General features: G+C 36.9%; 1 protein-coding gene across 1 annotated transcript; it reads left to right on the forward strand.

Annotated features, from left to right (window-relative positions):
* The first annotated feature begins 826 nt into the window (after nt 1-826).
* On the forward strand, nt 827-18628 carry LOC126779864 (lysosomal alpha-mannosidase-like). Its single transcript, XM_050503984.1, has 18 exons — nt 827-895; nt 1932-2034; nt 2950-3037; nt 3280-3344; nt 3774-3900; nt 5239-5444; nt 5980-6113; nt 6620-6756; nt 7702-7794; nt 9012-9141; nt 10987-11062; nt 12223-12343; nt 13494-13636; nt 14761-14998; nt 15113-15293; nt 16904-17390; nt 17740-18503; nt 18572-18628. The coding sequence occupies exons 1-18, from the start codon at nt 827-829 to the stop codon at nt 18626-18628; spliced, it is 3219 nt and encodes a 1072-aa protein (XP_050359941.1).
* The last annotated feature ends 1149 nt before the right edge of the window (nt 18629-19777 follow it).

Here is a 19777-nt window from a genome sequence, read left to right on the forward strand (position 1 = left end):
ACCACCTTGAGACAGTTGATCGCCCTCTCGGAAATAGAGAAGGTTACCGGATTTCAGGATCATCGTATCCTCCCCCTGTCTTCGGACTTCGGATAATCCGACGATATCCCAGTGTAACCTGCTCAATTCTTCCTCCAGTTCGATGATCTTCTCGTCGGTCCGCAGTGTACGCGTGTTATATGTTGCCAGGGCCAGAGGTCGTCGGTGTTGGTAACACGAAATCTGCCGGGGATTCTTAGCACCCCCTGCCCCGCCGTTACCACAGCTGTTACCAAGGCTAGGAATAGCAGGGCTGCCGGGGACTAGGGGCCGTGGTTTAGTTGCGCGAATCATGAGGGGATATGCCATAATCGCCACGCTTGGCAGACGGGTTGGCGATCGCAGTAAGTTAGTCATAGTACTCAGAGAGACGCTGCTGCCCGTTCTCTGGTGTATACTCCCTCGGGTCGACTTCTACGCCCCCCACGGGATGAGATGGGGTGGTGATATTCGTCGCCGTCACCACACGGCAAACCTCTGTGACAGTCAATACCTTAATAGAATATTGGTGTATATGCAGCCTAAAGGTTAACAGTAATAATAATACACGGTTGAATATGCAAAGCCACGGGCTAAAACCTGTTGTATATACATGAATTAAAAATTCCCAATGTGACTACACAATGCTCAATGTTTTAAAACATCGAACGTAAATATCCGATCGGCATTAAAATAAATCACTTCTGAGTACTCATTGTGAGAGATTAATACGTTATTATTATCATTAAACATGGATAGGATTTTTTTTTGTTTGATTTTATCGGAGTGTCTCTCGAATTACGTGTCGATGGTGGATCCTTTGATAAAATATCTGCTGACGCCGCTACCACAGCTGGGGGAGAAGTGTGGGTACGATGTAAGTTATTGCATTCTTATACTATTATCGCAATTAGTCTCTAGTCTTTAGTTTTAGTCAAGTCTAGTCGTTCTTTCGTTGATGGGCTGGTTGGCGTGGTTGGTATATATTTGCCTTTCACGCCGAAGGTTTCGGGTTCGATGCCCACCCAGGACAGATATTTGTGTGCATGAACATGTCTGTTTGTTCTGAGTCTAGGTGTAATCTATATAAATATGTATTTACAAAAGAAAATTAGTATATGTAGTATATCAGTTGTCTCGTTTCCACAGTACAAGCTCTGCTTAGTATGGGATCAGTTGGCCGTGTGTGAATAATGTCCCAGGATATTATTATTTTCTCTCTAATTGCTGCTTTTCCCTTCCTTCGTTAGGTTACGCGTGCTGTCTGTTGATGTCATCGCTTAAATTTGACGTCAATTCCATCGGGCACGAAGAAATTTGGCAACTCCTTTATTTGTCGCACTTCCAAAAAAAAGGTTTTTTGACCAACTCTTGTGTTCCCCTCCCCTTCGTTCTATAACCATCAAACAAGGCGTGAAGAAGCAAGGCCGGGACGGCTAGTCCAGAACATTCTTCCCGACTGTACTGGCCGTCGTCGCGTTTGCACTCTACTACTAATTACCATCAGGTGGAGTAGAGTCATTAACCTTCCCGACTTATATAAAAAAAGTCTTATAATACTAACTATGTATAATTTTACCAAATAGTCTTTGTATGAAACTAGCTGTGCATCCTCACTTTTTTTCCTGAACCGGTTTTTGGTAAGACTACGAGAATCAAGCGTTGCTTATTATCCCGTTTAACTGTATCGATTATGGCGCGGGCGAAGCCGTGGGCCAAGCGCTAGTACATCCATCTATAATAATGTGAAAGAACTTTTTGAACTAAGAAAATCCACGCTCTCTCTTTATAATATTTGTATAGATTTATCTTGTGAAATGACGATTCGAAGGTGCGAAGAAGTATAGCTCTTTCAAGCACTAAAGCGTTCTATTTTGATTTTATATATTTAAAAACATGTTATTTACTACTAGAGCTGTCCGGCAGTAAAAAATGGATGGATTAATGTTCACATCGTACCACACTCCCACGCAGAGCTCGGCTACATGAACACATTCGACAGACACTACACTGGAAGTGAGTACTGCTTTTCTTTACTTAACTTTTCAAATTCTGTGTATACTGTCGTCATCATGATTAAGCTTATGGGTTTTTATTACTTGTGCAAGCATGTCACCACTCAACAGATACTCTACCACTATATAGCAATACTTAGTATTTTCGTGTTTCGGTTTGAAAGGTGAGTACGGTCATTGACATTTGGCACGGTGAGAAATTGTAAAAGTTCCTTACATATCCAATGCACAACCTTGAAAATTAAGGTGTTAAGTTTCTTGTGCCTGTAATTACACTGGCTCACTTACCCTTCAAACCGGAACACAACAATACCAAGTACTGCTGTTTTGCGGTAGAATATCTGATGAGTGGGTGGTACCTGCCCATACGAGCTTGCACAAAGTCCGACCATCGGTAAATTATTATAACAGTATTAAACTATAGAGAAATTCATTTAGTAGTGAGTTCCAAGTTGAAACATACCAGTAACAGTCTGTAAATGCCCGACTGCTGGGCTAATGTTCCTCTCCTCTTTTGAGGAGAATGTTTGCAGCTTATTCCACCACACTGTTCTAAAGCGTGTTGGTGGATACACGTGTGCCAGAATTTCTGTGAAATTAGACACATGCAGTTTTCCTCACGATGTTTTCCTTCACCGTCAAGCAACAGATGAAATATAAACACTAACTAAGCACATGAAAATTCAATAATAATTACCAGAGTCTGAACCCACGATCATTAAGATTTACGCGTTCTAACCACTGAGCCATCTCGGATTTTGAGTTGCAACATAGTTTATAGTAGTAAAATCTTCTGCATTAAAAATACCTATCTATGAACATATGTCCCAATTGTCATGTTGATAGGTATTACATTATTATAAGCGGTGTTGTAATCTATATATATTTAGAAATGTAATAAATATCATAATTTTAGTTGACGATTTTTATGATAAGAGCAATTTAAATATGAGGAAAATTTTGGATTCGACTATAAGTGAACTGTGGGCTGATGAGAACAGAAAGTAAGTATATATACACATATATATACATATATATTACAAATTGGGGCTATCCCTAAGCAACTTATTTGTTTTATATGTGAGAAAGGAGTTTATTTTCAAAAGAGGCTCTTTGTAAGTTTTATTTTTAACGTTGCTTTTTGTTTAAGCGGCGCATTTTCATGATCAGTATTTAAGGAAACAAATGAATTCAGTCTGTTTTCAGTTGAATGATTTTTATAATAACATGAATTTTTAAATTGCAGGTTTACGCTATCAGACAGTGAACTGCCGTATTTCTTTCATTGGTGGTCTAGAAGACACGACACTGGTGAGCAAGGCCTTATATTTCTAAGAATAAGTTAATAGTCAGGAATAAAGTTATGGCCATTTTTTTGACGTCTGCAGAAGTATAACTCACCGTCTCTTTCGGTAATCGTCTCGCAACTGATTGCACTGCTTATTCAAGCCTCCATTTCAAAGGGGAACCGCGAGTATACAAGTGGAAGTAATTTAGCGGATTTCTTTTTAATTTTACTAATTAATGAGCGAAGTGTTCATAATGTAAATATTATTAATATGAAATCGGTTTTGCTATAATTTATAGATAATTTTTCGGGAGGAAATAAGGAGCGGAGACTTCAAATTATTATTTTTGATTTTTCCTTTATTCCTCTCTCTTTTTTCCTCCAACTTTGTGTGAGCAGGTGCGATGTGTTCGGATAACAAGCCTAGGTTGAAATAAGATATTATATTCCAGTTCGTCGCATGGTGTACGAGCTGATTAGACAAGGTCGGTTGATGATAGTTGGTGGTGGTTGGGGGATGGCAGACGAAGCCTCTACATATTACCAGTCAATTATCGACAGCTATACTTATTCTTTGAGGTATATATATGAGGTCTGCTGTATAAACATACATACTAGCAACCACGGTTTCACACGGGTGCAATTTACTAATAGAGAAAATGAGACGTACGGCTAACACAATTTTAAGTAGTTATATATTTTATTTGAAAACGTGATATTTGAAAAATATGCGGGATCGCTGGCAGTTTAGGTAAGGGGCAGAGATGTGTGCATTGGGGGAGGAGTTATTATAAAAAACTACCCTATATCCTTTCATAGGTTCAAGCTTTCTTCATACAAAATTTTTTCAAAATGCGTGACATCGTATTCGTAACAGAAAACGTAAAACGTTTACGTAAAAGCGTAACAGACAGAGAAATTAACTTTTATAATATTAGTATAGGTTAAAGATATCAAAAGTAGTTTGAATCGGTTTTTTTTAAACGTAAATCGAACTTTGTCCACGGCTTACGAATGAATATTAACTGCCAATATCAATTTTTTATCTATATCGTATTGGTACTTTTTTGGTAGCATATATCAACGTACAAAGTATTAATTCGAATTTTATAGTATTAAAAACATTTTTAATATATATTAAATGTCCGCGGTAACTTAAATATTTAAATGAGGATTAACAATGAATTAGAAAAAGTTCGCAGTCCCAGCGTTAGTCTTGTAAGCGTACCAAAACTGTTTTTGGACAAAACGACGTCACAGTTCAAAGCATTTTGTATAAAATGTTTACAAATTATATAACAATACAGAAACTAGAATTTACCGATTTTAATGCGGTTTTTTCTGTTTGAAGCCCGATGTGATGGTTCTTGGCTATGTCTTAAAGATCTGTTCAGGCGTTTGAAAATCATTTCCTACATGACAAATGGTTCTTAATTTTCTCCGGTCCGATTTGTTAGTAATATGTTAAAACTATATCGTACTGAAAATTGTCTATGTTAACACTATTAGTGTATCTACACAAAGACCAAAGACAAATAATAACAATAGCACTGGTGGCAGGGCTTTGCGCAAGCTTGCCTAGGTAGGTACCATCCACTCATTAGATATTCTACCGCTAAACAGATGTACTTGGAATTGATGAGTTCCGGTTTGAAGGGGGAGTGAGCCAGTGTAATTACAGGCACAAGGGACATAACAGGTTAGTTCCCAAGGTTGGTGGCGCATTGGCGATGTAAGCGATGGTTAACATTTCTTATAATGCCAATGTCTTTGGTCATTGTTGACCACTAACCATCAGGCTCCATATGCTCATCCATCTAACTATACTACAAAAAAAAAACAATAATACACGATTGACTTGATATTACAATCGACGCGACAACACCTGTTACAAAACTACTTATTATTATTTTTCAGAAAAATCAATGCCACATTCCTCTCGTGCGGTCGGCCGCTAGTTGCTTGGCAAGCGGACACATTTGGTCATTCACGGGAGTACGCATCACTTATGGCACAAATGGGATATGACGGGCTGTTCATAAACCCTATAAGCTTTGACGATGAGATTATCAGAATGGCCAGGAAGGGGTTGGAATTCATTTGGCGAGGTAGCGATGATTTAGGTAAGACTGTTTTATTACTAGCGGTTTTGCAGTGGATATATAGAAATACTGTGTGTGAGGGGAAGAATGGGTATTATGGTATCCTTGGGATTCAAGCTTGCTCTATACCAAATTTTATCATAATCAGTTCGATGGTTTAGCCTTAAAAGCGTAACAAATAATTGTATTCGATTGATATAACTCTGTAATTAAAATAGTGGAAACGAGTAACTGCTAAGTTTCTTGTCGGTTCCTCTCGTTAGAATCTACATTCCAAATAGGTGGTAGCTTTAGTAATTCAATACAGTACCATGGCGATTCCAAAAAGCATTTATACTACTTGAATAATTTTTTTTTATTCTTATTGGATTATATTATATAATATCGATGCATCGTGTGTTATTTTAGACTTTCTCTTTAGTCCAGTAGCTTAGAAGGCTGTAGATATCGAGATCATCGGTTCAAACCACGATTGAAATCAGAGTATGGGAAAAGAGAGTACACTGTATTGTATGCATTAGGTCCTGAGCAGTTCTAATTAACAATCATGTTACAGGACCGGAAACGGATATCTACACTCACAAACTCTTTGACGGCTACTGGTCACCACCAGGCTTTTGCTTCGACAGCATGTGCGCTGATCCACTGCTCATCACATCTGACACCACCTTCAATAATATTGATGAACGGGTAAGTCCCGTTTTATGTAATGGCTTTGACTTCTTGCGTGTAATGATTAATGTTTGAGGTTTCAATCAATGAGAAATTAATTAGTCATGAGTAGAAAGGTGCTGGGTGCTCTTTCGGTAAGACCGGCTCGTATGCCGTGACAGCAAACGGCATGACGGCACTCCTATAACGTCATGTCCCCTTTCCGCAGCTGTCCACTCCCTTGTGTGTGTAGCTAACTAAACAAACATAGAACTAATGTTTCACATTGGCCGTGCGTTTCATGTTCGCCTCTTTTTTAACATCAATAAATATGCTGTGACTGACATTGGCGCAGTTCGTAGTGATCCTTCCATTCCGGGTTTATAGGTTCGAGTCCCACCCCGAGTCTGGTTTTATTATGTATAAAAATATGTATACAAAACATATGTTTAGTAGCTGTTACCTACAACACAGGTATTAAAGTGACCTTAGGAACAAATAACCTTGTTTAAATATATAAAAACAAAAACAATAAATAATTTCAGGTAAATCTCTTCATAAAATCTATGCGATATCGTCAAGCTCCAAGTTATAATACGAACCACGTAATGGTTATGATGGGCAAGAGGCTAGGGTACTTCGACGCGAAAATATGGTTTGAAAACATTGAGAAACTGATCGAGTTAGTATATCACTTTATATTTACTTATGGACACTTGTAAGTGTGAACTGCTGGGCTAAGGGCTCCCTTTTTAAGGAGAAGGTTGGCTTATTCCAACATGAAGGCTACCTTGCGATGTATTATTTAAGAATTATTAACACAAATCATGCGCTTAAAAATTCAGTGTTGAACCCGTAACCGTCTTCGGTTAAGATTGACGTTGTCTAATCACTGAGCCCTCATGGCTCTATTTAATATATAACTATTTTATATAGCATCATTTTTTATCTTTATTTATTGGAATAAAGTTCCTTAGCGTATGTTTCACTCCATACTCTCGGCGAATATTTGGCCGATTAAATTAACTTTAATTATATAGATGTCCCAGCGATGGCCCAGTGGTTAGAATCATGTGAATCTTAATCGATTATTACAGGTTCAAACCCCAGAGCACCACTGATTATCATGTGCTTAATTTGTGTTTATAATTCATCACGTGCTCAACGGCGAAAACATCGTGAGGAAACCTCCATGTGTCTAATTTTACTGAAATTATGTCACATGTGTATCCACAGTATTAGAGCAGCGTGGTGGAATAAGCTCTGAATATTCGCATCAAAGGGAGAGGAGGACTTATCCCAGTAGTAACAGTAACAGCCTGTGAATGTCCCACAGTTAGGCTAAGGCCTCCTCTCCTTCTTTGAGGAGAAGATTTTGGAGCTTATTCCACCACGCAGCTCTAATGCGGGTTGGTGGAATATGATTCACGATCACGAGATGAATTATAACATATATTAAACACATGAAAATTCAGTGGTGCTTGCCCGGGTTTGAACGCACGATCATCAGTTAAGATTCTCGCGTTCCTACCACTGGGCCATCCCGGCTCATCCCAGCAATGGGCTAATTAAAAGGCTGTTGTATTTATTTGTATCGATGTAAATGACATTTGTTGTTTAATTACAGCTATGTCAACAAAAAGACGTATAAAAACGGAGATAAAATTCACGTTATGTATTCAACGCCCGCGTGTTATTTGAAATCTGTTTATAAAGAAAAGTTGAGTATTTTGTTATAAATCTTTATGTTGTAATGTCATATCAAATATATATATACTAAACTTATTATTACAAATTATTCCTTTAACTCATAATATATAACAATTAATAAGGCTTTTGGAATAACTTACTTCTAGGCTAAATTTTTTTCTATGCTATGGTTGGCAAATGTGCCATGTCGTGGTCACCACCGCCCGCAGGCATTCGCGATATAAGACATATTAACAATTCCTTTCTTATCCAATACCTTGGGAACTAAGATGTTTTTGCCTTAATGCCTGTAGTTATACTAGCTCACTCACCCTTCAAACCGGAACGCAACAATACTGCTGCTGTTTAGCGGTAAAATATCTGATGAGTGGGTGGTACCTACCCGGACGGGCTTGCACAAAGCCCTCCTGCCTAGAAACAAACATCACACATTCACACAGCGGTTATATTGTATTAGTTTTTTATCGTACAGGTTTTTTTTTGCGATGACTTATGTAGTGAAACGAATGAATGCACAAAATATATAGCGATCCGTTTTATAGGTATAAAATAAAAACAGTCCTGTAAATACGGACCTAATTATACGGACCTACAACTATTGTGTGTATGCGCACTCACGTGATATGCTATTTTGATGCGTGTATCATTTGAATGTTATAGTTATTAAAGTCAATGTCCCATATCATGTTTTTGCATGATTTTGCATTACGATGCCCTGCCTTGAATTTCGGGTGTGTTCTTAAAAAATAGCGTTACACTAAAACAAATATCAAAATTCGACTTTGAATTAAATTACACCATCGCAAAAAATACTTTTTTAATGCTTTAAAGTATATACAGTTTTTTTACCCATTAACCCTAGAAAATGGACGAGCTCTGTATAAGTCCGTCTGGGTGTATCTCTATTATCTGTTACACCGCGTTTAATGTTTGTCTGTTCGTCTTCTATGCGTTGCTAAGCCATTAATCCCATAATAATGAAATTTTGGTGAGTTATTCTGCGCACTCCCGCGAAGGTTCTTGACTAAATAAAAATATTTTTTTTTTTGTTCTTCAGCATAAATATTCTATGTTGCGCCTTATTCTACTCGAGTATATTTTTATATTCGGGTTTGGAAGGTGAGTGAAACAGTGTAGGTAAACAGGCACATATCATCATATAACCCGTCCAATTGTTCGTCAACTTGCCTAAAACAAAATACAATATTTGTTTCTTTGTAATTTCAGCCCAGTTCTGGAAACAAAGCAGGACGACTTCTTCCCATTGGCGTATGATAAATACTCATACTCATCTGGTATGTTTACATCTCGTCCAACTTTCAAATACTTCGTCAGGGAAGCTAATATATTTTTACAGGTAAGTTAAATTGAAAGTCTTTTATCGGATACATTTCGGAGAATGTGCGCAAGAATTACATGAACTAATTCCTTTTACTATCGAACGGCCAGGCAAACGCGACCAAAGCGCCATAGGTACACATTGGAAATTCCCCGCCTACGTACGAAGCGCTTTGAATCCACATTTATCATTCGCACTGCGAAACGTTGGTGTCTTCAAATCCAGAGTGAACAGGTTTCTTTTAGGCAAGCGTGCTACATCTTAGACCGTGTCGATGCTTAAGATCAGGCAAGTCAACGGTCAAACGCTTGCCTATTAAATGTAAAAAATGGGGCCGGTTGGCGTGGTTTGTAGATATTTGCCTTTCACGCCGAAGGTTGTGGGTTCTTTTCCCACCCAGGACATTTGTGGGCATGATCATGTCTGTTTGTCCTGAGTCTGGGTGTAATTATCTATATAAGTGTGTATTTACAAAAGAAAAGTAGTATATGTAGTATATCAGTTGTCTGGTTTCCATAGCACAAGCTCTTACTAGCTCAACTTAGTTTGGGATCAAATGGCCCTGTGTGAATAATGTCCCAGGATATTATTATTATTATGAAATAAAATGTGTGATTATGTTCTCACTGATTCTTTACTTGGCGGCTATTTTGAATAGAGACTAGCTAACTGCGTAGGCGTAGCATAATAATGATGTCCACCAAATCGAACGGCGGTCAATCTCAAGGTAGACCAGCCATAAGTGCAGGCAAACGACACGAAAGAGTTCAGGCGCAGGATCAACGGCTTTGCCCGCTGTACAGCATGGGAGTGTACCAACTTCCAGACTCCGAGATAAACTGGGAAATTTTTGTACAGAAAATCCAATAACTTTTTCGGATTCTTTGTCTTATATCTAGGCACTAGACTAATGAGACAGTGAAAATATAAAAGATACACTATAATCTATTCTGCACTATAATCATCATCAAATGTAGCGTAGAAAGTACTCTAGCTAGTTGGAGTGGCGATATACGCAAGGTGGCAGCGGATGGAGATTGAGAGCTGAAGATCGAGCTCAGTGGCGTGCCATTGGAGAAGCCTATGTCCAGCAGTAGACGACACTATGATATATTCTCTATTTCCTTATTCCATAATCCAATGAGACGACAAATCCGATACAACCAGAAAGTGTCAAGGCGCAAGACAAACGGCTTTTTTAATCTTGTAACTGGATTTTAAGCTTTTTTAGTGCTGACGACAAAACATTTTAGTGTACTTACAAAATTTTTTACGATCCGGCTCGCATTAAAAATATATTCTTAAGTATTTTGCTTACAATAATAATAAAGCCATTTATTCAGATCTTAAATCAAAAATACAATATTCTAACACATTAAATTTAGGTTTATTCTAGTATTTGAAACTTGCTTATTTTCTGCAGGTTCTTATTTCTGCTGTTTGCCTATTGGCAAAAGCCTCCTACAACCTTTTCCATGCTGACCTTAATATGTGTATTTAAAAATAAGCCGAGATGGCCTAGTGGTAAGAACGCGTGAATCTTAACCGACGATCGTGGGTTAGAATCTGGGCAAGCACCACTGAATTTTCATGTGCTTAATTTGTGATTATAATTCATCTCGTGTTTGACGGTGAAGGAAAACATCGTGAGGAAACCTGCGTGTGTCTAATTTCACTGAAATTCTGCCACATGTGTATTCCATCAACCTGAATTGTAGCAGAGTGGTGAAATAACCTCCAAACCTTCTCCTCAAAAAGGGACAGGAGGCCTTAGCCCAGCAGAAGGACATTCACAGGCTGTTACTGTGTATCTTAAAAAAATACGGAAGAAATTTAATTTCAATTTCATAATTTAATCGACAGATGGCTAAACAGCTACAAGTTTTGGGCAACTTGGGGAACAATGATGATATGTTCGAAGAATTCATGTGGATAATGGGTAATTAAGCTTTTTATTCTAAGACTACTTATAATTCATCTATATAAATAAATATTATTCAATTGATAATACTTTAAAATCACTATTTAATTAAAAACTTGAGGTTTAGGAGTATGGAGTTACTGGTGGTAGAGCTTTGTGCAAGCTCGTCTGGGTAGTTACAACCCACTAAACAGATATTCTACCGCAAAACAGCAATACTTGGTATTTTGTTTGAAGAGTGAGTGAGCCAGTGTAATTACAGGTACAAGGGACGTAACATCTCAGTTCCCAAGGTTAGTGGCGCATTGGTGATGCAAGCGATGGTTAACATTTCTTATAATGCCAATGTCTATGGGCGTTGATGACCACTTACCATCAGGTTGCCCATATGCTCGTCTGCCTTCCTATTCCATACAAAAAGTGAAATCAATAAAAACTACTAAATTGTCTATAGTTTCACTAATATGGTTTCCTCCTTATATCATTTGATTGCCCGCGGCTTATAGATTATAGATATTTAAGTTATTAAGTAGAAGCGGTAGTTAAATAGGTGGATGAAAATGATGGTTGTTTTCGTTTCAATAATAGCCGTAATAACTTAAAAAATTGGCAATTGTTTTGTAATCACAAACAGACGTATCAATTTTATTGATTTTATATAGTCTGTTTCGTAATTGTAAAGCCTGTAAAATGTTATCGTTCACAAACTTTCAGTAGAGCTATTCTGTAAGGACGAACTCGGAACACCTAACACGCTGAAATGTCAGTAAGTGACATGCGACATTGACCATAATAAATATACAATTTAAAGAACATGCCCCAGTGGTTAGAACGCGTCAATATTAACCGATGAACGTGGGTTCAAATCCGGGCAAGCACCACTGAAATTTCATGTGCTTAATTTGTGCATGTGTCTAATTTCACCACAATTTTTTTTGAAATTCTGCCACATGAGTATTATAGCACCAACCAGAATTGGAGCAGCGTGGTGAAATAAGTTCCAAATCTTCCCCTCAAGAAGAGAAAGGAGGCCCAGTGTGACATTCACAGGCTGCTACATCAAGCCTAAAGCCTATCACCGTACGTTATCATCTTTTCACGAGTGGGTTTCCGAAGTGAGTTCTAAAGAATAGCACTACTGGTTTTTATAGAACATTGATGATAATTTTATTTATCAGGTGTATCACAAGATCACAATATAATTTCTGGCGCTATGAGACCTTACGTACATAGTTTTTATACGGAGAAATTATATCTTGCGTTACAAAGGTCTACTTTATTGATAGAAGAGGCGTTCAAGTAAGTCAAAAGCTAGTTTTAGTTTTCGTTTGTAAATTAATTAACTTAAGGATGTTTTATAAGGAACTAGCTGTCCTTGCCAGTCATTCTCACTTTTTTTATTTTTCGTTTCCCCCACGGGAACAGTGGGGGGGAATGTGGGGCTTGCCGGTGTCCAAGGCGCCGAGTGCGCCCCGAACATCAGAATACCTACTAAAAAACCAGCGGTACCCTTTCCGTCTTAAAAAGGAGTGCCACGGGCCAGTCTACTCCCTGCTCTAACTGAAACATTTTAAAAATTTAAAATCTAGACAATCATGGATGTGACACACTTATGACAAAGCAACCTATTAATGTTAAAAAGAGAATAAAATAAAATTTAATTTCATAAAAAGAAAAAAACAATTAAGTAACTGATCACGCTATATTAATAACGCCTGTTTACCAGTTTGTACCTGGCAACATCATATCTGTGCTTAAGAGAAAGTAGACAAAACCTATATTTTTCCAATTACTTGTGTAATCTCTCTCGATTTTCGATTTTCATCAATAACAAATCGGGAAAGTTGATTAAAACAAGTGAATTAAAGTTAATATTGATTAACAGTGCTGGCCCGTGATTTAGCGAGCAACCCATTTGCGATTTATCAGTACATACTATCTAACAAATTACAGATGATGGTATTTATTTCTGATATCGTATCTCGTTCTAATAGGTCATGGAGCAAAACACTTGTAATAAAAAAATGCTTCTTATATAACAGGATAGATATTATAATTTCAGTAAAATTCGCAAATGTCCAACAACAATGGAGTATCGCTTATGTTTCTTCAATCATTCCGCTTGTCCCAACACTGAGAAGAATACTTTTCATGTGAGTACTTAAAATTATATCGAAACGACATCATAACTATACGTTTGGTTTTTGATTTTACTTATATTTTGCGATATTATTTTACTTGGTAATGTTTTGTGCAAGCCCGTCTGTAGACCAGCTCCAAAGAAAATCATATTCTACCACCAAACAGTGGTAAAAAGTGGGTGACTGAGTGTAAGTAGGGGTACAAGGGACAAAACATAACATCTTAGTATCCAAGATTGGTAGCGTATTGGCTGTTTGCCTGTCACCCTATTTCATAAACAAAAACAGACGAAAGTGCTGATTTCTAGACTTTGCTGCTACTTAGAATTTCTCGACAGTACATTTCCTTTGCAATTTCAGATAATTGTATACAACCCCTTGGCTTGGTCTGTTACCATGCCAGTTAGATTACCAATTTTGAATAAGATGTACGACGTTTTTGATCCAGAAGGTAATAATTATTATTTGGTTTTATTTTAAATAGTTTCTATGTAGAAGTTGATATGTAGTAGCGATCTATGTCTTCGATAATTGTGTACTGATTTATTTATTCCAATCTCCAATAGTTGTACATAACGTACATCCAACGTGTGTTTTACATTTACTTCAAACTAAATACGTACTAGACTACTAACTAGGAGAACACAACCACAATTAAGAAAAGAGGTAACGAATTGATGTAACATTAACAGCCTGCGAATGTCCCACTGCTGGGCTCAGGCTTCCTCTGCCTTTTTAAGAGGGTTTGGAGCTTATTCTACCACGCTGCATCAATGCGGGTTGGTGGAATATACATGTGGCAGAATTTCATTAAAATTCGACACCTGCAGGTTTCCTTACGATATTTTCCTTCACCGTCAAGCACGAGATGAATTATAATAACAAATTAAGCACATGAAAATTCAGTGGTGCTTGCCTGGGTTTGAACCCACGATTAAGATTCACGCTTTCTTACCACTGGGCCATCTCGGCTTTTTTTAAATTAATTGATGTACAAATTAAAATAAAAAACAAAAACAAAGATTAGGCACCAATTAATTTACTGTGGTAGTATGTAGTTCCGTTTTATTTTAGAGAAAACTATCTACCTATGTGAGCATAGTAAGGGTGAAAGCGACCATGTTTCATTTAAGCAACATTAGAGGATTTACTTATACTTAATATATAAACCAGTTTCCTTCCGCGGCTTAACCCGTGTGAGGGGGGGTTAGGCTGATGTGTACTATATATTATTTTCTATATCTCTGTCAACATGTATGCAAAATTGCACGATGTTCGGTTTAGCAGTTGAGACGATAAAATTCGTATTTGTTTGTATATATGATTATATTTCGCATTAGTAAGGAAAATATTTATTTACCTATAAACATTTAATTAATGCTAATTCGATTTTAAAACTTAAAATTAAGTTTTTTATTCTGAAAATGGCCAATCTATAAGATACTTAATAATACGTTTTTAGTAAAACTAAAATAAAAAACAAAATAAGCATTACAAATTTGTAGAAAAAACACGCCATCTAATAGTTAAAAAAAATAAAAGCATTCAACTTAAATCATATCACAATTGTTACAGGAGTTAAAGTAAAAGCTGTTGCCATGAAAATACCAGAACACGTCATGAAAATACCTAACAGACAGAGTAACGCTGTTAACGAACTGGTGTTCATTGCAAAACTGCCAGCGTTAGGTTTCAAATCGTTCTTCATAGAAGAAGCAGACACGTTCCGACAGAAGAAATCATTAATTAAGAAAATAAACAGGAACACGCAAAGGAAATATTTCAAAAGACAAATATCGAAGGACAACCAGACGTTCTTTAACGACGAAGAAATTAATTATTACAATGAAATTAATTCCGCAAGTAAAATAAAATTTGGTAATATAAGTGATATTAATATTGGCGATGAAAATAATGACGTAATCAGTCCTGAAACTGAAGTGGATACTGAAAGTAGTGACGATAGAACAAAATCTTATTACAATGAAGTTACAACTGATTCGACGTTGATTAAGGATAAAATAAACGATGATAATGTATTTTATAATGATGTAGGCAAAGATTCATATTATTTTAAAGAATCTAGTGACAGCTTTATAAGAAATAAGGTATGGTGAATTAATTTGCCAACAAACAATTTGTAAACAAGCCGAGATGGCCTAGTGGTTAGAACGCGTGAATCTTAACCGACGATCGTGGGTTCAAACCCGGGCAAGCATCACTGAATTTTCATGTGCTTAATTTGTGATTATAATTCATTTCGTGCTTGTCGATGAAGGAAAACATCGTGAGGAAACCTGCATGTGTCTAATTTCATTAAAATTATGCCACATGTGTATTCTACCAACCCGCATTGGAGCAGTGTGGTGGAATAAGCTCCAAACCATCTCCTCAAAAGGGAGAGGAGGCCTTAGCCCAGCAGCGGGACATTCGCAGGCTGTTAATGTTACATCAATTTGATACTTTTATGATATATTGAATGGAACTGAAAACGGGACAGCGACCGGTTCATTTATCTCTCAGACATAACGATACAATGGGGAAATGATAATGGCAAATGCTCAAATCATGATCGTAAATGCTGGTAGCATTTTTCATAATTGATTTGAGCATTTTTAGATAAAACAGATTTGTATTAGTTTTATTATATAAAAGATATATGTAATTTTATCAAGATATATGTCTCTACAGTGTAAGTGATGTGAATATCGAATTCCGTCAAATATTTATACTACTTTTTTAGCATGTTCTAGGTTTATTTAAAAAAATAATATTATTTTACTGGTGGTAGGGCTCTGTGCAAGCTCGCCTGGGTAGGTACCACCCACTAATCAGACATTCTACTACAAAACAGGAGTACTTGGTATTGTTGTGTTCCGGTTCGAAGGGTGAGTGAGCCAGTGTAATTACAGGCACAAGGGACATAACATCTTAGTTCCCAAGGTTGGTGGTGTATTTTTTTTTTTTTATATAGAATAGGAAGGAGGACGAGCATATGGGCCACCTGATGGTAAGTGGTCACCAAACGCCCTTAGACATTGGCATTGTAAGAAATGTCAACCATCGCTTATAGCCAATGCGCCACCAACCTTGGGAACTAAGATTTTATGTCCCTTGTGCCTGTAATTACACTGGCTCACTCACCCTTCAAACCGGAACACAACAATATCAAGTATTGCTGTTTTGCGGTAGAATATCTGATGAGTGGGTGGTACCTACCCAGACGAGCTTGCACAAAGCCCTACCACCAGTAAAAGCCCTACCACCAGTAATGGCGATGTACGGGATGGTTAACTTACAATGCCAATGTCTATGGGCGTAGGTGACCATTCACCATCAGGTGGCCCTTATGCTCGTCCGCCTACTGCATTGCCAAATAGCAATACTTAGTATAGTTGTATTCTGCCTTAAAGGAGAGAGCCAGTGTCATTACAAACAAAGGGACATATCCTCTTAGTTCTCAAGGTTGCTGGCGCAAATATTTTGGAGTAAAACAGACACTTCAATATATTTGTGAATATGAAAATCTTGCCCGCACGATTCCTATCTGCCCAATATCGATCTGCATATTTGAGTCGTTTATTTTGAATTCTTGTAACTATGTTTGTGGTATATATTTTATGTAACATAACTAGCCACTGACAAAGAAATTTCTTCAAAAGTTCTTCTAGTGATAAGTTATTATATAATCTATTACATTAAGTTTCGTTATTTTTAGTACATCCAGATTAACCTCAATGAATATCGGAAGGTATCCAGTTTAAATCTTTCAAATGCTGTCAACATAACCTTAGATTTACAATTTTATTTCTACGTCTCCGACGATCCTATACAACTTAATACTACTAAGAGGAGTCCTGGGGCTTACATTTTTCGACCTATGGACAATCAACCGGAACCGATCATAGACAACTTCGAAACGAAAATATACAAAAGCTATATATTACAAGAAATTCATAGCAGATATTCGGATTACGCTTCCTTTGTATTGAGGTTATATAAAGACAGTCCTGTGGTTGAAGTCGATTGGATTGTTGGTCCAGTACCAGTCAGTGATAATTTGGGCAAAGATGTTTTCATAAGATATATGACGGATTTAGAAAACAATGGAGTTTTATATACAGATTCCAATGGAAGACAGATGGTCAAAAGAATAAGGAATAAGAGAGCGTTGTATGAACCGTATAATTTTGATCCAGTTGCAGGTAAAGTAGATTAAAAAAAGAAATAAATATATTAAATGAGATATAAATATGAAACAGTAGTTCTAGACAATTTAATTTTAAACATTGAATGTTAATAATCCTAATATTTCGAGCGACAATGTATTATATCAAAAATAAACTTTTTTTTATATTGGACATCATGTTATTCGGTAACACGTTTCCGCAGTTTTGATCTGTTAAATTTAAAAAAAAAAACAATGATTCCTAATTAAAATCACTTGAAATATGATTTTAAATGATTATTCATATATTTCAGATATTATACTCATTTATTATGTTGTTGTTGCTGAGTCTACAATGCTTTTTAATTATTCAAAATATATTTTAGGTAATTTTTATCCGGTTACATCGAGAATTTACATCGAAGACATAAAGAAAAACTTGCGTTTCTCGATTTTCAACGATCGTTCTCAAGGCGGCGCTTGCCTTCAAGACGGATCCATAGATTTAATGATTCATAGACGAATTTTAACAGATGATAGCGATGTACAAACGTATTTAAATGAAACTGAAAATGACGATGGAATCATGGTTAGAGGAACACACTATTTATATCTAACGAAAGCAGATTATAAACAAAATCGATTATTCGAGAAGAAATTTATGAAGGAGACTGAATTAAAACCACAGATAATAATATCTAGAATATCTCAAACGACAGCTAAAAAAGAATGGATTAGTTATAAGAATGAATTTTCGGCTTTAAAAAATAAATTGCCTTTTGGAATTCATATTTTGACATTAGAACAATGGGATAAAGGCACACTATTACTGCGCTTAGAGAACTATTTAGAAAAGATTGACGTTGTTTTGAACAAGACTAAGAAGGTGTTTTTGAGAGATTTATTTAAAACTGTCAAATTAAAAAAAGTGATCGAGACAAACTTATCAGCGAATATTAACTTAAAAGATTGGGTTCCTCTATATTGGAGTACAAACGGGAGTTTTCTTAAGAATTTTAACGCATACTATGGTAATGAGAAAACTGAATACAGTCATGATGTCTTGAGCTCACTTGATGACGTTGACGTAAATAAAGAGATCACTTTAGTTCCGCAGCAAATACGAACGTTTATAATTGAATTTGTATATGTAACTTAATTAATAAAGATTTTTTTTTAAATATATTTAGTTATATTATTTTTAGACTATACCGACAGCCTGTTACGCGCTGCACAAACGAGGATACTTTTGTATCAGTTACAAGCTACGTTTGAATATTTTATTTTCATATAATCATTATGAAATCAATCATAACTGCGCAGACGTAGACACTTTGTGTCCAGTGTCCACTTGACTCGTATCGACCGTCAATCAAAAAGTATTCGGTGTAGGTTGTGAGCCGAGATGACCCAGTGGTTAGAACGCGTGAATCTTAACCGATGATCGTGGGTCCAAACCCGGGCAAGCAAAACTGAATTTTCATGTGCTTAATTTGTGTTTATAATTCATCTCATGCTTGACGGTGAAGGAAGACATCGTGAGGAAATCTGCATTTTACTGGTGGTAGGGCTTTGTGCAAGCTCGTCTGGGTAGGTACCACCCACTCATCAGATATTCTACCGCAAAACAGCAATACTTGATATTGTTGTGTTCCGGTTTGAAGGGTGAGTGATCCAGTGTAATTACAGGCACAAGGGACATAAAATCTTAGTTCCCAAGGTTGGTGGCGCATTGGCTATAAGCGATGGTTGACATTTCTTAGAATGCCAATGTCTAAGGGCGTTTGGTGACCACTTACCATCAGGTGGCCCATATGCTCGTCCACCTTCCTATTCTATAAAAAAAAAAAAAAAAATGTGTCTAATTTCATTGAAATTCTGCCAAGTGTGTATTCTACCAACCCGCATTGGAGCAGCGTGGTAGAATGAGCTCCAAACCCAGCAATGGGACATTAACAGGCTGTTACTGTACTGTACTACTGTAGTTTGTAATGTTCACACTAACTCACGGCGTAAGGTTGGTATTACAAACTAAATACGATTTATTATATTTGATATCAGCTCGCTATGCACACACGCCGTCTTCACTTCGCGCCAATAATTCCAATATATATATTATTGTATTTTCTCGTGAAAAGGAGCGACGAATTGTTAGCGGTGAACAGAAGTAGCAACCGGCGACTGTGTCCGATTGCCATTACCGTCTACTACCGAACACAACAATTACAATCGCGGCAGTTCAGAAACGGTGTCCCATGTCGGGAAAGGATCTTCGTTTGGGCAGCGCCTTTTGTCCCACACCTATGTTAAGGCCTCGCCTTTTCAGGATAAGGATAAGAGCCTTTATACCTAACTGCAGGGGGGAGGCCTTCACGAAACAAGCGAAGCCGCGGGTGGAATGAATGTCTAACTATAAATAAATAA

This window comes from Nymphalis io, chromosome 30, assembly GCF_905147045.1.
Source record: "Nymphalis io chromosome 30, ilAglIoxx1.1, whole genome shotgun sequence".
NCBI lineage: Eukaryota > Metazoa > Arthropoda > Insecta > Lepidoptera > Nymphalidae > Nymphalis > Nymphalis io.

Excerpts from the sequence above, each read along its gene's own strand:
- LOC126779864 (XM_050503984.1), top strand. The coding sequence starts at position 827 with ATGGTGGATCCTTTGATAAAATATCTGCTGACGCCGCTACCACAGCTG. Across the intron at positions 3,038-3,279 it reads TGGGCTGATGAGAACAGAAA|GTTTACGCTATCAGACAGTG; the intron begins GTAAGTATATAT and ends TTTAAATTGCAG. Across the intron at positions 3,901-5,238 it reads AGCTATACTTATTCTTTGAG|AAAAATCAATGCCACATTCC; the intron begins GTATATATATGA and ends ATTATTTTTCAG.